At 36.1% G+C, this 17,581-nt stretch overlaps 1 protein-coding gene across 2 annotated transcripts in view; it reads left to right on the forward strand.

The window, feature by feature from the left end:
- Positions 1–17,581, forward strand: part of ARL13B (ADP ribosylation factor like GTPase 13B) — a 73,580-nt gene that overhangs the window by 16,546 nt on the left and 39,453 nt on the right. For both annotated transcript variants that reach the window (XM_003783937.3, XM_012801564.2), the window contains exons 2-3: positions 2,530–2,600; positions 10,639–10,888. In XM_003783937.3, coding sequence (XP_003783985.1) covers positions 2,530–2,600; positions 10,639–10,888 — 321 coding nt within the window. The remainder of the gene's footprint in view (positions 1–2,529; positions 2,601–10,638; positions 10,889–17,581) is intronic.

Genomic DNA, 17,581 nt, shown 5'->3' on the forward strand with positions numbered 1-17,581 from the left:
AAGAATTGTGGATGTTTGCTTGCTACTATATAATGAGTGCTTAATATTTATGGAATAAATGATGTAAACAAGCAGAAATGTGGATTTTTTTTTATCGCTAAAAGTAATTGTTTTGGTTCATGGTGATGTTTAAGCACAGTAGATCTTGAAATGCATTAATAAATAATTAAAGAAAAATTGAATTAGCTTTAATATCAAGATTATTTTTGTCCAACTCATTGTATAATTAGGAACTAGAATTACCTAAAATATTTATTTGGAATGCATTATTTATCTTTTTGGCATAATCATTTACTATCTGCTGTTTAGGAAATTATTTTGTACTTAAATCGTGTTCTTTGATATTTGTTCTATGAATTATTTAATTTATAATTATGAATTCTTCATACAAAATAATACAACTATATTGTAAATATTTCACAGATTCCTTAGGAAGTAAAAATTCATATTTTTTCAGCTTCCACTGGAGAAAGCAGAAATTCTTATTTTTCAAAGTTGGTAATACAGGTTAAATTTCCACATGGATAGAGGGACCTGCTAACTCATCTCCCAAAGTTTGTAAGCTGCTGGAGATCTCTTTGGCCTTTGTACTAGCCTTACCACTGGCCAGGTGGGAATGGGGCCTAAGAGTGCTGCTTATTTTGATTTTAACACTGTTGCTTATTTTTACACTAAGTCAAGTGCAGATATAATTTTCATTTATTTCTCATGGTGGGTACAGGTTGGTTGAAACATTTAGAACTAAGACTCCTGGATAACAAAGGAAATTAATGTGGAAAGTAAATTTATTTTACAGTAAAAGAGGCCTCACTCTGGCCTCTGACATGTCTGTGAACTCCTGTCCTTCTATTCTATCCCTTTCTTACTCATTTTTATCACAGTAGTCTCCTTACTGATACTTGGACCTTTCTGCATGTCCCTGTTTTACTGTCTTTGAACCAGCTATTCTGTTGTGCCCCATATATGTGAGTGACTAACTCCTCCTTTAAGGCCTTGATTAGATTTTGCTTTCTGGATGAGGTCATTATTACCCTAGATATTATACCCCCATCTCCACTCCTGGGCCTCTTTACCCTGCTCTGCTGTATTCATTTTATCCTTAGTACTTAATCATCTCTAATAGACTATATAATTTATACTTGACTAATTTATTAATGGCTGTCTCTTGCTACTAAAATGTAAGTTTAAATAAAGAGTTTCTTTGTTTTTGTTTTTTTGTGTGTGGCTGTCATTACTTTATCAGACATATATGTCAAGTACTTAGAACTCTATTGTGTGTGTATAAAGGATGGTCAGTGATTATTTGTTTAATAAATGATTAATTTGGCTTTTGCAAGACTGAGTTTGTTCTTCAGCTTGTGATTCATAACTGGACTGCCTCACACCTCATCTCTATCCTTTCTCTCTGTTATATAGACCCTTTGAATATATCTGGAATTTTTTTTTTAAACTCCAAATCCGAGAGAGTCAGGCCTAGAAAGATTAAAGAGCACTCTTGACTGCCGTCTAAGTTGCTTTTAACCCTGCTTGGGATGTTTGCCAATGTTTGTACTTTGGCAGAAATCCTGGTACACCATAGGAGTGTGGCACCTATTCTGTGGTCTTAAGATGTGGCTGTGTTAGGCTGTGGCTTTCTCCCTGTATTCCCAAGGCAGTGCTCATTCCCAAATCTATGGTGGTAATGGGCTATCTCACCTATTAAGTTTTGCAAAGTTCTAGCCTGGAACAGAAAAGAGCTTTAGTCACCAAGTAATATTACTAATTATTACTAGTCACCAAGTAAATAGAACCAGTATAATACGTTTGTTCCCTTATACTTGTCCCAGTTTTAAGTTCTTAGCAAGTAGGTAAATGAGGTTTTAGTTCTAACATGTAACTGATTTATTATGTGACCTTTGACAAATTATCTTAATTTGTATTTCCTCAGTTGTAAAATTGAACTGAATGGTGTTTTTTTTTTTTTTGGTCCCTATGGAGTTGAGCTGTATAATCAGAAATATTTAAAAATATTAGCACTTAAATTAATAACCATGTTTATTATATATGATTTATATTTGGTATTTTAGGTGCTGTATACTTAAAAGCAGTTGAGGCTAGGACCTAGCAAGAATTCTTTTCTTATCTACTTTCATAAGATAAACATTTGTGATAACAATATGGAATTCAGTTAACTAGAAAATTAATTTGAGTCTCTGGACATGGTAAACACCTTAAGGTTAGAGTCTTTCTACTTAACCTCTTTTTCTCTTCCTTCTTTCTCTTATTTCTTCTTTACTCTTTTTATTATCATTTGCACAATTTTACTTTATTTACTTAAAGAACAAAAGGATGATCCTTTAAAGGTATTTTTCATGAATTTTGCTTTTGAATCTATGTGTTATGTATCATTTTACCTACTGAGTTATCAGCAGATTATCTTGTACTTAGTATGTGCTTCTTAAATGTTGATTGAATGAATGAATTTTCTTTTATTTTTCCTGAATACTGGATTAACAAAGAAAGTGATTTTTAAATTTTTATTATTTTAAGAAAGGTGACTCTTGTGATGGTGGGACTCGATAATGCTGGTAAAACAGCAACGGCAAAGGGAATCCAAGGAGGTAAGCTCAAAATATTCATATGCTTTCTGAACTCTATTAAGTTATTCTGAATTGTTTACTTATTTATAATAAATTGCTTTATTACCTATTAACAATAATAATTGGGTATAGATGGTGTGCACTCCATCAATCTTAGTAATGATTGATGTGGTGAATAGGTTCTGGCTTAATGCTACCAGCCTATGACCATGTTTTGGATTTGAATAGATGCAGGGATGCAGAGGTTCCTTGAGATCTTTGATCAGCTGGGAGGGATTGTTTCTGTGCTATAGACAAGAGGAAGGAAAAAAAAATGACATGCCCCTGCCTTTAAGGATACTAAATTTCTACTTATATTCGAAGTCAGAATTTAGTCACAAGTCTGTGCTTAGATACAAGGGAGGTAGAAGTAATAGGTCATTAAATCGGAATAGTCCAATTTCAAACCAAAAGTTTATTATATCTCAAACAAGAAGCAGTACAATTAATTAAAGTATGCGCCTAAACTATGTGCCTATACTGTCGACACGGTTTTGCCCCCTTAATGGTAAGTTGTGTACACCAGCACTGAAGAAGCCTACAGAGTGAGTGGCAGTTAAATGGCAAAAGGCGTTTACCATAACTTGTTGAGAACTGGATATGGTTCCTTGCAAGAAGTGGTAGTTGTTGGTGCGGGGTCTGGTGAATATGGTGGAAGACAGAAGTTTCTAAGTCCACCTTCTGTAGTTGAGCAGTGTTGTTTATGGGACAACATTATCTTGCAAGAAGATTGGCCTGTCTCTGTTGACCACTCTCGGCTACTTAATCACAAGCATCCTCATGTCATCTGTCTGGTTGCACTAGACATCTGTTGGGATCCATTGGCCAGGTTTCATGAAGCTGTAGTGGATAATACCAGAGCTGGACTACCAAAGAGACACCATTAGCTTTTTTTGATGATGAATATTCAGTTTTGAACCATGTTTTGGCACTTCTTTATCCAGCCATTCTGCTGAGTGCTTGAGATTGTAAAAAAGAATTCATTTTCATCACATGTAACAATACATTGGAAATGGTTTGTCTTTATGTTGTGACAGCAGAGGTAAGCTTTGGGATGATTTATCTTCTGACATTGTTTAAATTCATGCAGCACCCATCTATCCAGCTTCTTTACTTTGCCAGTTTGTGTCAAATGGTCCAATATCGTTGGAATAGTAAGGTCAAACCTTGCTACTAATTCATGCGCTGGTTGAGAAAGATTTACTTCCACTACAGCTTTCAGCTCATCATTATCCACCGTGGTTTCAGGTTGCCCATGTGGCTCATGTTCAACATTAAAGTCACCAGAATGGAACTTCTCAGATCATCCGCATACTGTGCATTCATTAGCCACGTCCATTCTGAACGCGTCAATGATATTTTGAGCCATCTGTGCTACATTGGTTTCACTATGGAACTCATATTTGAAAATAACATGAATTTTTAAGTTATCCTTTGGCTTCACAAAAATTGCTGTAAAAAAGTTGAGAAGATAATCACAAGCCAAAATGTGTGTTTGAAGGAATGAGGACATACCTTCACAATAATCATCCCAAAATACCCCCGGAAGTGTTAAAGTGAAATGTCCGAGATATCAGCTGTCAAACTTTGTACTTAAGGAAATTGGAGATTTCTTACTTAATAACCTAATAGCCACCATAGTTCTCATTACATCTCTTGATGCCATTTACCAATATTACATCTCACTGGATGCACTTAGTTGGTTAGTCTGAGCGTTTTGTATTGGAATATAGCAGTATCTATACAAGTGAGTTTACTGGGTACTATATGTCCCCAATCAGGCATCTTTTGAATTGGAAAAAAAAGTAACATGTGTATGTTTCTAAAAACTGATGATTACAACAACATATTATGCGTATCAAATAGTGGGAGTGTTATCTACTAACACCTTGCAAAATGTTTTCTTCTTTTGGAGAGAACATTTTGTTATTAAAAATTCTACTGTGTGACAGTAGATGCAAGTTATGTATTATCTGTGGAGTCTTCTAAAGCTTCCTTCGTAGCCCTCGTGCTATCTTCTAGGTTGTATCTTCTCAGAGCAGCACTCACTGTCACCATCTAAGCGAGGAGTCAACAAACATTTTTCTATAAAGAGCCAGATAATAAAGTTTTTAGACCTTGGTCCATTGAACTACACATCTGAGTATGAAAACAGCCATAGACAATATGCAGACAGCATATAAATACGTTTGACTGTGTTATGATGAAGTTTATTTATGGACACCAAAATTAACTTTTCTTTCTTTTTTTTCTGAGACTGAGTCTCACTATGTCGCCCTCAGTAGGGTGTTGTAGCATCATAGCTCACAGCAACCGCAAACTCTTGGGCATAAGCGATTCTCTTGCCTCAGCCTCCCAAGTAGCTGGGACTACAGGCACCCACCACAACACCTGGCTATTTTGTTGTTGTTGTTGTATTTATCATTGTTGTTTTTAGCAAGCTTGGGCCAGGTTCGAACCCGTCAGCTGCAGTGTATGTGGCCAGCACCCTAATCATGGATCTATGGGCACCGTGCTCAAAATTAACTTTTCAATCATTTAAAAATGTGAAACACATTTTTAGCTTGTGGACCATACAGAAACAGGTGAAAAACCAGATTTGATCTGCAAGTTATGACACCATATCTAAAGTTCTTTTCTTCTTCCTTTTCTTCAAAGCCTTGTCAGGGGAGTAGGCACCCAAGAATCCGCTAATCAGAATATCTAATTTGTTGTGTGTACTTGGACCATCTTTCTGTTAGTTCCTTTCTTTTCTATGTTCCACTTCCCTATGGCCATGAGTCCCTTTTTATGAATCTAGGAAATGCTCAAAATATCACATCATAAATCAAAAGTCAAGGCTGCCACAACTTTGGGCTCCCCTCTGCTCTATTTTTGTTCATCTCATATTTATTTTGCAGCCTATCTAATGATTGAATAATATTTTCTTTGAATTGTTTTAAGATTTTAGTTATATGGAATCTATAGAAAATTACTTGAAGTTTTCTAAATTAAACCTTCTTAGACCTTTTATATTTTTGTTTCTATTATTTCCACTTACTAGACTTACTAGAGAGAATATCTGCTTACCTTTTAAAACATATTTTTGTCATATAGTCTCTTTCATAAAGTTTGTTTTTATTCTCTAGCCGTTCCCAGACATTACCACCTTGATCAATGGAATTGACCATGTCCTCTTTTTTGGCCTACTCTTACTTATCCTTAATTGTACCACAACTTAATTATATTTTGTTTGTGTATCTCTCCACTTCTTCATACTAAATTCTCCAAGGGCAATTTTGTTCATTTTGAAGTCCCAGTTGATTAGGTCATGTCCCTGAGTGTGGTAGGCAGTCTTCTTAAAACGTCCCTTCCCTGGCTTCTGTTTTTCTACTTGTTTTTGGTTCTTCTCTTAACTCTTGGTTATTCCCCTCCCCCACTTTGGTGTTTGCTAGTTTCTTTTCAGATATGTCTGCTTCCTCTCTAACTGTATTACAGTCACCTAATTCCAAACTCTTAGAGTGTCTTTTGCCTATTATGTCATAGTAGCTACTTAATATAAAAGGAGCACCCTACCAGGAACTTCAGTTCTCTAAGTCAATATTTTTCTTCATGGCTGTCAAAGTGAATGTATTAGTTGTACATAGGTTTAACTAATCTAACAGAGAACTAAAATAATAGTGGTTCAACAAGGTAGAAGTTTGTTCTGGTAACACTGTAGGGGAAAGTAGCTAGGACTGGTATGGCAGCGCCATGCTGTTAGGAACTCAGTTCCTTTTCCTATTTGCTTTGCCATCACTAATGTCCCCCTTCACCTGTATGTTCTAAGGCAATTTATTACAACATGTAACATTTCAGCTGGAAGGAAGAGGTAACGGGTAAGGGGAGGGCATTCTTTTCCTTTAAGAGCATGAATCAGAAGCTGGTACAACACTTCAGTTCATAAACCATTGCCTAGAAGCAATGATGTTCTGGGCACATACCGTACTTGCTCATATTGGCTCATATCAACTCGTGAGAGCCAGTTGTGCATATATCTCTTCCTAACTCTATACTCAGGTACTTCACATTGCTAGACTGAAATTGGTCATGATGGTCATACAGGCATGTCCAAGTTACAAACATCTGACTGATATATGACTCACACTTACAACAGAAGCTATTAGAGATAATAGGTAAGTGTACCTGTTCCAGCTTACATACAAATTCAACTTAAGCACAAACCTATAGAACCTGTCTCATTCATAACTCAGGGACTGCCTGTGTTTAAACAATGGAAATTTGCAGAGTCTACATATCAGGGTTCCCCCTTTCCAGGTCAGTTATTAAATATTTAACAGCATACCAGTAGCAGAACCTCTTCTCATGGCCACCGCTACTTGTTGTAGAAGCTGGAGGTTGTAGTCTATCCTAAATAGTCGTGTACCTAGATTAAAAATCTAGGATTCTCTGACTGTCCAGTAAGGAACTATTGATATTTTGGTTGTGAAAATTCTTTTTCATGGATTGGTCCTTAGCATTGTTAGCTATTATTACCATGTCTTCATTATATTGTAATTATTTGTTTAAATATATTTCCCCAATAGAAGGGCTGTATAAAATCAGGTCTTCTTAACCTTGGTATTTCTAGAATCTTGCATAGTACTTAACATATAGTATGATATTTACTGATTATGTGTTTGCACTTTATCTTGGACTTTCTAGGGATTGTTTCACCACATTTTACTAAAATTGTGTGTGTGTTTGTGTGTTTGTGTGTGTATGAGACAGGGTCTTGCACTATTGCTTCAGCTATATTGTTGTAATGGTATTATCATAGCTCACTGCAACCTCAAATTCCTGGGCTCAAGTAATCTACTTGCCTCAGCCTCCCTAGCAGCTAGGAGTACAGGCATGAACTACTCAACCCAGATAATTTTTCTGATTTTTGTACAGATGGGGTCTCACTGTGTTGCTCAGGCTGGCCTGCAATTTCTGGGCTCAAGTGATACTCCTGCCTTGGCCTCCCAAAGTGCTAGAATTATAGGTGTGAGCCATTACACTTAACCCTTTATTGAAATTCTCAGGATTGGGGACCATGTATCTTTATACTCATAGTTCTTGCATGATGCCTCACCTGTAACAGGCTCTCCCTCAATACTTGATTATAAGGAAGCGGTGGGGAACTTGCTACCTTGGGGCACATGTGGCCATCTGGATCCTGAGTGCGGCCTTTTGACTGAACCTAAATTTTACAGGATGGATTCTTTAAATAAGGGGATATGTTCTATAAAGTTTAAATTCAGTCAAGATGCCATAGTTGGGGGTCTCAAGGGCGACATGTGGCCTTGAGGCCACAGGTTCCCTAGCCCTTAAGAAGATACAATATGGGCTCGGCACCTGTGGCTCAAGCAGCTAAGGCGCCAGCCACATACACCTAAGATGGCGGGTTCGAATCCTCAGCCCAGGCCCGCCAAACAACAATGATGGCTGCAACAAAAAAAAACAACAACAAAAAAAATGGCCGGGCGTTGTGGTGGGCACCTGTGGTCCCAGCTACTTGGGAGGCTGAGGCGGGAGACTCGCTTGAGCCCAGGAGTTGGAGGTTGCTGTGAGCTGTGATGCCATGGCACTCTACCCAGGGGGACAGCTTGAGGCTCTGTCTCAAAAAAAAAAAAAAGAAGATACAATATGGTAGAGGTGAAAGTGATCATGGAAATAGGAAGGGATCATCAGAATAGGCTTTACAGGGGGAGTTGTGCTTGAACATTAAGTCATAAGTCTTGAAACAGAAATGCTAGGTAAGAATCAGAGGAAAGAGTAGAGGGAGATTTTGAAATCCCAGAGACCTTCATTAGAGTAGGCTTTACCTCCAATTTTGAAAAACATTCCCTAATCTTTTATAGGGAATTTGTGTATTGGGAATACTGCTATCATTTTATCTGTGATTACATTTATCCCTCCATCTAAAGTATTGTTCTCCCATCTGTTATATTTATGTAGCTTTCAGGACTTCACTCATGATTCACTTCTAATCTGAAGGCTTTTTAGGGGATAACTTGCCCCTCTCTCTTTACCCTCATCCTCTTGAATTCCTTCACACGATCCTCCCCAGGTGTATAGAACATACACATTCTGTGTTATTCCCATTACTATTCTGTCTGTCTCTGTTGCACTGTATGTTCCCTGAGAATAGTGACTGCATCTGCTTCTTCTATATCCTGAGACCTGGTAAAGTCCATGTGCCAGTGTTCAGTCCCTACTAGGTCCCCTTTTCCGACTTCAGCATAGTTGATTTGTTTTCACTGATGATTTCCAACAATTCATTCTGAAAGCCAGCTGCCTATTTGATCCATGGAAACCAGTTCTGAGTAGGAGTAGGCCAGATCTACATATTTAAATGTCTACAGTAGTCCTATTTCTGGAAAGTCAGTTTGCTTATATAAAGTCTAATTGCCTTTTTTTCCTTTGTAAACAATGAACGTATTAGCAAAAATGCGATTTATAATGGCTTTTAACTTTCTTGGGAGCTGTATAAAGGGCAATAAGGTGCACACCAGATGAAAATGTTGTATGGCAAGTCTGTTTTCAGTCATTCTTGAGGTTAGCAAATACCTTTCAATCTTTGTAATAGCAAATGTTTGCTAAATGTGGGAACAAGACCTCCTAAATCAGTATTATTCCATAGAACTTTGTGTATTGATGGAAATGTTCTAGACTGACATTGTCCAGTAGGATGGACTACTTGCCACAAGTGGCTTTTGGGTACTTGAAATATACCTGATGCAACTGAGGAATGGAATTTTAAATTTTATTTTAATTTATTTAAATCTGAAAAGCTTCATGTGGCTTGTAGCTACTGTCTTGACCATGCAGTTCTCAATCTACTAAGTTATTAGTAGATTCCAGTGATGAAGAGAAGATGGAAAAGACAAACACGAAGCTTAAATTCTTCTCTATAATCATGGAGCCAGCAGGTTCCATTACTCTTCCATGATTCCCCTCTTTTCTATTCCTTTCTTTTTATTTTCATACCTCTTTTAGCAGTGGCTGTACTCTCACTTCCAGTCTAGAGACTTTTGCAAAAAAAAGCACTACTTTAATTAACTTAGTTATATTATTGGGCTTCCAACTACCTTCAGTGTCTCCTCATACTCTATCTTCAAAGCTCTCCTCATCTGACTTCAGTCTGCATTCGTAATCTTAAAGACTTGCTGCAGCCTCTATGTGTAGTTGTTGGTATTTTTTGACTTTTTCATTTCCCTTACTTAGATTGCTCTTCTGTGTGTTTAGCTCCTACCTAGCTTTAAGGCCTAAGTTCTATCTCTCCTAGGAAGTCTTGCATGACTCTCAGAGATCTTTTACTGTCATTACCATTCCTTCAGAGTTACAATCATATACATCCTGTACTTTGTTTATGTTGTTATTTTTGGAGGTCAAAAAAATTTAATTATAAATACATTGGAACATCTAAAACATGTTCCAACAGAAAGAATGAAATCGACTTTCTGTTTGTAAGCTGCTCTCAAAAGCCTCTTTATTGTAAGTATAATTTTAATTCATCTAACTAAAAAAGAGTGGTCTTTCTCTGTAGCTTCTCTCTCATTCTTTGATTCTTCTATTCTTAAATATTTATGGTTTTCTTTATAACTCCACAGAAGGTGTAACAGTCCCTGGGGATGACTTTGGTGTTGGAGGCTTGACATGTTTATTATTTGTAACTTGGAGAATAGTAATAAAGGCAAGCATTCATTTGTTCATTTATTCAACAGAAACTAAGTATCTATCACATGCTAGGTGCTGGTATTATATCAGGGGAAAAAAAGAACAGAAATTGCAGTCTTCATGGAGTGATAATTATAGTTGGATATTTTATAGTATGTAGCCTTGTTCTAAACCAGTATGCAGACATGTAATGTTTATTGCATAAGCAAATAAGAAGCATCTCACTCAGTGCTAAAGTAAGACTAATAACACTTTTTGTGTCATTAATGTTATAAAGTTAAACTAATGTTATTAATTTAAAGTCTAAAGATCGTTTCTTTTGTATCCTTTGAAACAGAGTGCCCTGAAGATGTAGCTCCTACTGTTGGATTTTCCAAAATTGACCTTAGACAAGGAAAGTTTGAAGTTACTATCTTTGATTTGGGAGGAGGAAAAAGAATTCGGGGAATCTGGAAGAATTATTATGCAGAGTCCTATGGAGTGATATTTGTTGTGGATTCCAGTGATGAAGAGAGAATGGAAGAGACAAAAGAGACAATGTCAGAAGTACTAAGACATCCTAGGATATCAGGAAAGCCTGTATTGGTGTAAGTAACGGTGTCAGGGTGCACGCTGGGGCAGAAACCTTGGCCAGTAAAGAGATTTACCTGTTAGAAAATACGGAGTGAGATAAGATTAGTCATTCCTTGGTATAACAAAATGTATGGTATTTTATTAACTGTGAGTTATTAATATACTGAGGCCTTGTTATAATACCTTCCAGAGAAATAAAGGTTAAGACTACATTATAAGCAAGCTTTATAATTAGATCTCCTGGATATTCAAATATAACCTCTTTGTTTTATTTGATAATTTATTTTTCATTGACTTTTGCATTTTGAAATAGTCTATTAAAAAATTCTAGCACAGTTTTCTCTTTTAATAACTTCTAGTTTTCCTTTGTCCTTTTATTCTTTGGGTATTCATTCAAAATTTATTTAAATGGTTTATTTTTATAATACCACATTGATTTCCCAATTTTTAGTTCTAGATTTCCATATTGAACATAGGATCTGTGGCATTATCAACTTAGACATATGTTTATATCATTTGTTCAAGTGCCTAAACATTTTTTAAACTAAGTGACAAAGGACTTTTGTACTACTGATCCTCATAGCATTTATGCATCGTAAACACCAGATGGTGCTATAACTGTGAGACATAGTACAGTGAAAAGTAGTTTAAATGGCTCCTTAATTTGGAGTAAACTGAATGTTTGCCTTTGGCAGCCGGTCCCTTCTCCCATGTTCTTGTGATTCATGATTAGGGATTGAAAATAAAAAATCAACCTATCATGTGGGTAGGTGAAAAACTGTAAGTAGTTTCTCAGTGGTTCTCAGTAGCAATGATAGGCAGTTTGGAAGTCCTAACTAAAAAAATTATAACTTTATTGCATCATTAGTTGGTAAAGCTTATACTTTTAAATTTTTACATATTTAGTTAATTAGAGAAGTTATTTGATTTATGTAATCAATTCTTACCTTTTTTAAATCAGAAGGAAAATTTTAAGAAAGATATATGAAGAGGGAACTTCATTGATTAAATTGGTCTGAGAATTGTGTTTAGTCTACATTAAGTAAAAACTATTTCTAGACTAAAGAAAAAAATACATGAATGACTTTTGGTCATTTGTGAAATAATGCTATTTGCTTGTTTTTTTTAACCAAATAGGTATTTATTTCATTCATTTTTGTTTACTCCTTCATGCAGTCACTGATTCATACATATATTTATTAATTTAACAAATTAATGAATCGAACCTACCTCATTTACTATGAGTCAGGCATTATTTTGGTGATAGGGATGCAGTTGGGAACTAAAACAACAAAAATATATGTATGACTTCTGGAACTTCTATTCTAGAGGCTGAGATACACAATAAATGTAAATAATAAATTATATCCTATATTAGATGATAAGTGTATTGAAAGCAATGAAGCAACTAAAACGTTATCAGGAAGCCTCTGGTGGTGATGGTGAAGACAAGGTAGTGTTGGTCTTATAAATTAACATGATCATCAAAGGCCTTTTTGGGAAGCTGACATTTGAGGTGAGGGAGTCAGTCATGCAGATATCTGTAGAAAAGCCCTGAGGTAGGCACATGCAATTGTTAAGTGACTACAGCGATTACTGATAATGAAATCAATCTGTCAGCAAAATATCTGCTTTCACTTCTATCACCTCTCTTGGCTAGTAAAGTTCCTGAATAGAAAAAAGTTATATAACTTGGGTGACTGCTTCACCATTATAATCTCATGGTCAGTGAGAACTCACACACATGAGATTTAATTATAGATGGTATAGTATGTTTATGAAATATAGAATGATTTAACATTTGACAAACCACAGAATTTTTATCAAGAAAGTAAATTGCTTCTTACCTTGATGTGAAAGGTAAGAAGATAATTCTCGAAGTGAAAGCACTTTAAAAATTTACAAAATATACATGAAAGTATACAATCTTAATATATTTCAAAGATATAGGGAAATAATCTTTTATTTTTATATTTTTTATCATTTATTTATTTTTTAGAGAAAGAGTCTCCCTTGTTGCCCTCAGTAGAGTGCCGTGGTGTCACAGCTCACAGCAATCTTCAGCTCTTGGGCTTATGCAATTCCTTTGCTTCAGCTTCCTGAGTAGAGTAGCTGGGACTACAGGTGCCCGTCACAATGCCTGGCTATTTTTTGTTGCAGTTTGGCCGGGGTTGGATTTGAACCTGCCACCCTCGGTATACAGGGCCAGTGCCCTACTCTCTGAGCCACAGGTGCCACCCTCTTTTGTTTTTTTAATTGATATGTATACTTATATGTATTTGGAAAAGAATATATGAAAAATGATTGACTTATACCATTCAAAGCCAGCTACTGCTAACATTTTGATGAATTGCCTATGCATATTTTTGTAAGACATGTAATATATACAGTATTTACATTGTACATACAATTTTGTACCTCACTTCTTTTTTTTTTAATATATGTTTTTTAAAAGTCTTGCTCTGACACCCACTCTGGAGTGGCATGATCATAGTTCACTGCAGCCTTGAATTGCTGGGTTCCAGTGATCCTCCCGCCCCAGCTTCCCTACTGTTTTTATGTTGCCCAGGCTTGTGAACTCTTGCCCTCAAGTGATCTTCCTGCCTCGGCCTCCCAGAGCCCTGGGATTACAGGCTTGAGCCATTGCACTTGGCCTCCACCCTTTCTTGTGTGTCTGTGAACACCTCTTCAGTGTCTGTCGGCCTCCCAGAGCCCTGGGATTACAGGCTTGAGCCATTGCACTTGGCCTCCACCCTTTCTTGTGTGTCTATGAACACCTCTTCAGTGTCTGCCAAGCACCATGTTTAGAAGTTCTCTGTTTACTCTTTTTTCCTCTACCATTAATTTCTCTCATTGATACTGCTGTCTTACTATCACTTCAGTCTCTGTACTACTCTTTATTACATTTAATATTACCTCCCTCTGCCTTCATCACTCTCCACTGTGTCATTGGGAGCAACAGTCTCCTAAACGTCTTTCAAGCTTCCCTTTACATTGCCAGCAGGAACTCTGATATTTTCAAATTACAAAACCAGTACCTACTTGTTATAACAAGTGAAGCAACGTAAGAATATGTAAGAAATGTGAGAGTATTTCTAAAACTGTAAATTTGATAATTTTACTATTTCCTTGCTTAAGGTACTCGAGGCTCCCTTCATAGCTCCATGCAGATAGGAAATTCTGTCTGTTCTTTTTACTACTATAACTCCAGCAAGTAGACCTGCCTAGCACATAATAGGTTTAACACTGACAAATCCACTAGATAATAAGTGAAAAGAGTGTGTGGCAGAATCATGCTAAGCTCATACTAAGGGCCGGAGCTCTGGGGAGAAGTAGGAAGAGGATCCCATTATTGGGACACAGTACACTTTGTTGCACACAGCTGCATCTTTCCTGCCCACAGACATCTTCCACATACATTTACTGCATCTAGTTTCTTCTCTTCTCCCCTTATCTGAGCCTAAAATAGTTGATGGAGGACCCACAAAGCCTCTCAGAACCCATTTTAATACCTAGATAATTTTCTCCTCCCGTGCCCAAATAATGAACAAATGGAAAACAACGGGTCTCTGAAAAAATTCAGTCTTTGAAGTAGAAAGAAATAAAGCTAAAGAATTAAAATCCTGCCTATACTCACAAAAACCCCACAAATTAATAGAGCCAGAATTCATTGTTATTTGCGAGAAGTAGAGTAGATGACCACAGTGGCAGGTCCTGGACAGTGTTTCGGGTTTTGCCTACTTTTCCAGCATAGCAAGCTGATAGCATATGTGATTGCAAATGATGGCTTTGAACAAATTTCACTTGGCCCAGACTTGACGTTTCTCTTGAAAAGTCAGAATCAGAATATTACTATGTATCTTACTTTTATTATTTCAGAAGTTCTCTTTACAGTTATACAATATTTATTAATCAGTAAAATAGTTTGATTAAAATATTCTGAAGTAAGTGGTAAAAAGTAAAAACTATGGTTTTTTAGAGAGATGATGAAAAGTCTGGGATCTGGATAGTAAGAGCTAATGTGAATTTTTTTTTATGACCCTGATAAGTCACTTTATTTTTAGGACTTAGTGGTTAAATGCCTCTTGTATAATAAAAGTAGTTGGAAAATATTGTAATTTTTTGTATTCAGCTGTATATAGTGACATGAACTAGAATCAATTTCAATAAAAAGTGAAAGTGATTTGCATTCCTTCTAAAGAGAATAAAAATAAGTGCCATACAAACATTCTGCTTTGCCTGCTTACCTAGAAAGTTCATGTTAACCTGCTTACCTAGAAAGTTCTTTTTTCTCATATTAACTGTAGAAATTAACTTTAGCCACACTCTGATTAACCACGGTATGAATTATGTTATCTATTCTCACCTGCCCCCTACCAACACTCTCTTGTTTTAAGTATTTATAACTCAATTACAAGTGACTCCAAAACTTCAAAGTAGTCTTGGCAAAGACAGCCTTTTTAAGAGAAAAAGTAAAAAAAAAAAATTGCCATTTATGAATAACACTGAAATCAGCTGTAATCTCATATTTTAAGCTCAATATTCACCATAGAAAGTTTCCATTAATAACACAAGGAACTATTTCTTGGTTACCTGTAAAATAAACTGAACTGAGAGATATTTTAAAACATTTTACCCTATTGAGATTTTCAGCAGCCCACGGTTACACTGATACTGTAGGAAGCTACACGCTCTTTTACATCTCCTCTTTCTAGTACCTGTGTCATCTTGAAAGTTGGCTTCAGAGAGATAATAAATTACCCTTCCTTTTTATAGTTGAATTTCTTAATACCTTTTTTTTTTTTTTTTTGACTAAATCATAGCTGTGTACATTAATGAAATCATGGGGTACAATGTGCTGGTTTTATATACAATTTGAAATGTTTTCATCAAACTGGTTAACATAGCCTTCCCAGCATTTTCTTAGTTATTGTGTTTAGACATTTATATTCTCTACCTAGTACATTTCACATGAATTTCTTAATACTTTTAACCAGAATAGCCCTCTAGGCCCACAGGCTAAAATTTCCTTCCACAGCGTCACTTGTTAGCATGTTTAAACTATTGGAATGGTATCACTTTCTCATTACATGCAATCTGCTTTTCTGTGGAATTAAGTGATCAAACTTAACTTTTGGCTAAACCTTGCAAATTAATGCTAATAACACACAAATACACACATACACACACACACACATATGGAGTTTCATTTAGGGAAGAAAATGTAATATCTCTGATTTGATTGTGGAAATCAAATCACTGTTATGAACATTCCAATGAAAAGGTTTCTCGACCTGACCGTCATTGTACACTAACAACCTCCGAGGAACCATAAACACGGTGCCAAGTGCATGTGCATTTTTTCTTGGGAGGAGATCTTAGCTCTCATCAAATTCCTCAAGGAGTTTGTGACCAAAATGGTTAAAAACTCGTCAGTGAGTTTCCATATTAGGAGAAACAATTATCAAGCTTTTCCATTTTTTCAACATGGAATTTTTTTGTTTCCAACCTTCATATGCTTACTTGACTCTCCTAGACAATGTTACAGGACAATGTTAGTTTGCAAGTTTCTTTGAATCATATTCTTTATTATAAGTGCCCATAAGAAATTAACTAGGCTATGGATCATTCTAAGACTATTATCAGAAATTGAGTCAAATGTACTTTTAAGTTAGACCTTTAAATAAGAAAGAATCTAGGTCCTTTTTTAGAATTCTGGAGACTCATAAGTATGAAAGTAGGGCTATCTATGTCACCTAATAAGTTGATCCTCAGTGGTCAATGGTGAGTTCCCTAGTTTACTACTTTAATTTCACCATCTGAAACCCCTGCTTACTGAGTTTATAAGGCCTATTGGCTTAAAATCTTTTTTTAAGTGGAAACTTACGTAGCTGTCATCAGTGTCATTTATTTATACTGTTGACTTACCTCCAGACTTCCTTACTTAGAGCTTTCTTTTGTCACTTAATGGGATTCAGCTTCTTAGCAGCTATAGTTTACAGTACAGCTTTTTATCTGGTTGATTTTTCAGGTGTTTTAAGCACTAGGTGCCAGCAGTAGTGTTCTGTAAATGTGACGGTGGATATTTATGTTATTATCATTGACGATACACTCTGTCCAGGTGGAGATGAATTAGAAAAACTAGTTTCAAAGCTTCTCATCTTAAGAATTCTAGTTATATGAAACTTGCCATTATAAAGCATGATGTAGTTTAGTAGTTATGAATGTGAACTCTAGTGCTCATAGTAATTTTCACTATTTTTTTATTGCATACTCTCAATATTGCTATATTATGCTTTCAACTCTGAGTTTTTTTAAGGCTGTTATTTCAGGAAAGTATTACTACTTTCACTGCCTGTTAAATGTGTAAATAAAATATGCAAAATGTTCGACTAATTAATTAAATATTGTGTGTCTGTATTATTGCTTGGGTTAGAATAGTACTAATTGGTTTGAAAGGCTCGGTGCTTGTAGCTCAGTGGTTAGGGGGCTGGCCGCATACACCGGGGCTGGCAGGTTTGAACCCAGCCCGGGCCTGTTAAACAACAGTGACAACTACAATAAAATAGCTGGGCGTTGTGGCAGGTGCCTGTAGTCCCAGCTACTTGGGAACTGAGGCAAGAGAGTCTCTTAAGCCCAAGAGTTTGAGGTTGCTGTGAAATATGATACCATGGCATTCTACCAAGAGTGGCATAGTGAGACTGGCT

This window comes from Otolemur garnettii, unplaced genomic scaffold (genome assembly GCF_000181295.1).
Source record: "Otolemur garnettii isolate 467f Iridium unplaced genomic scaffold, OtoGar3 scaffold00009, whole genome shotgun sequence".
Classification (NCBI taxonomy): Eukaryota; Metazoa; Chordata; class Mammalia; order Primates; family Galagidae; genus Otolemur; species Otolemur garnettii.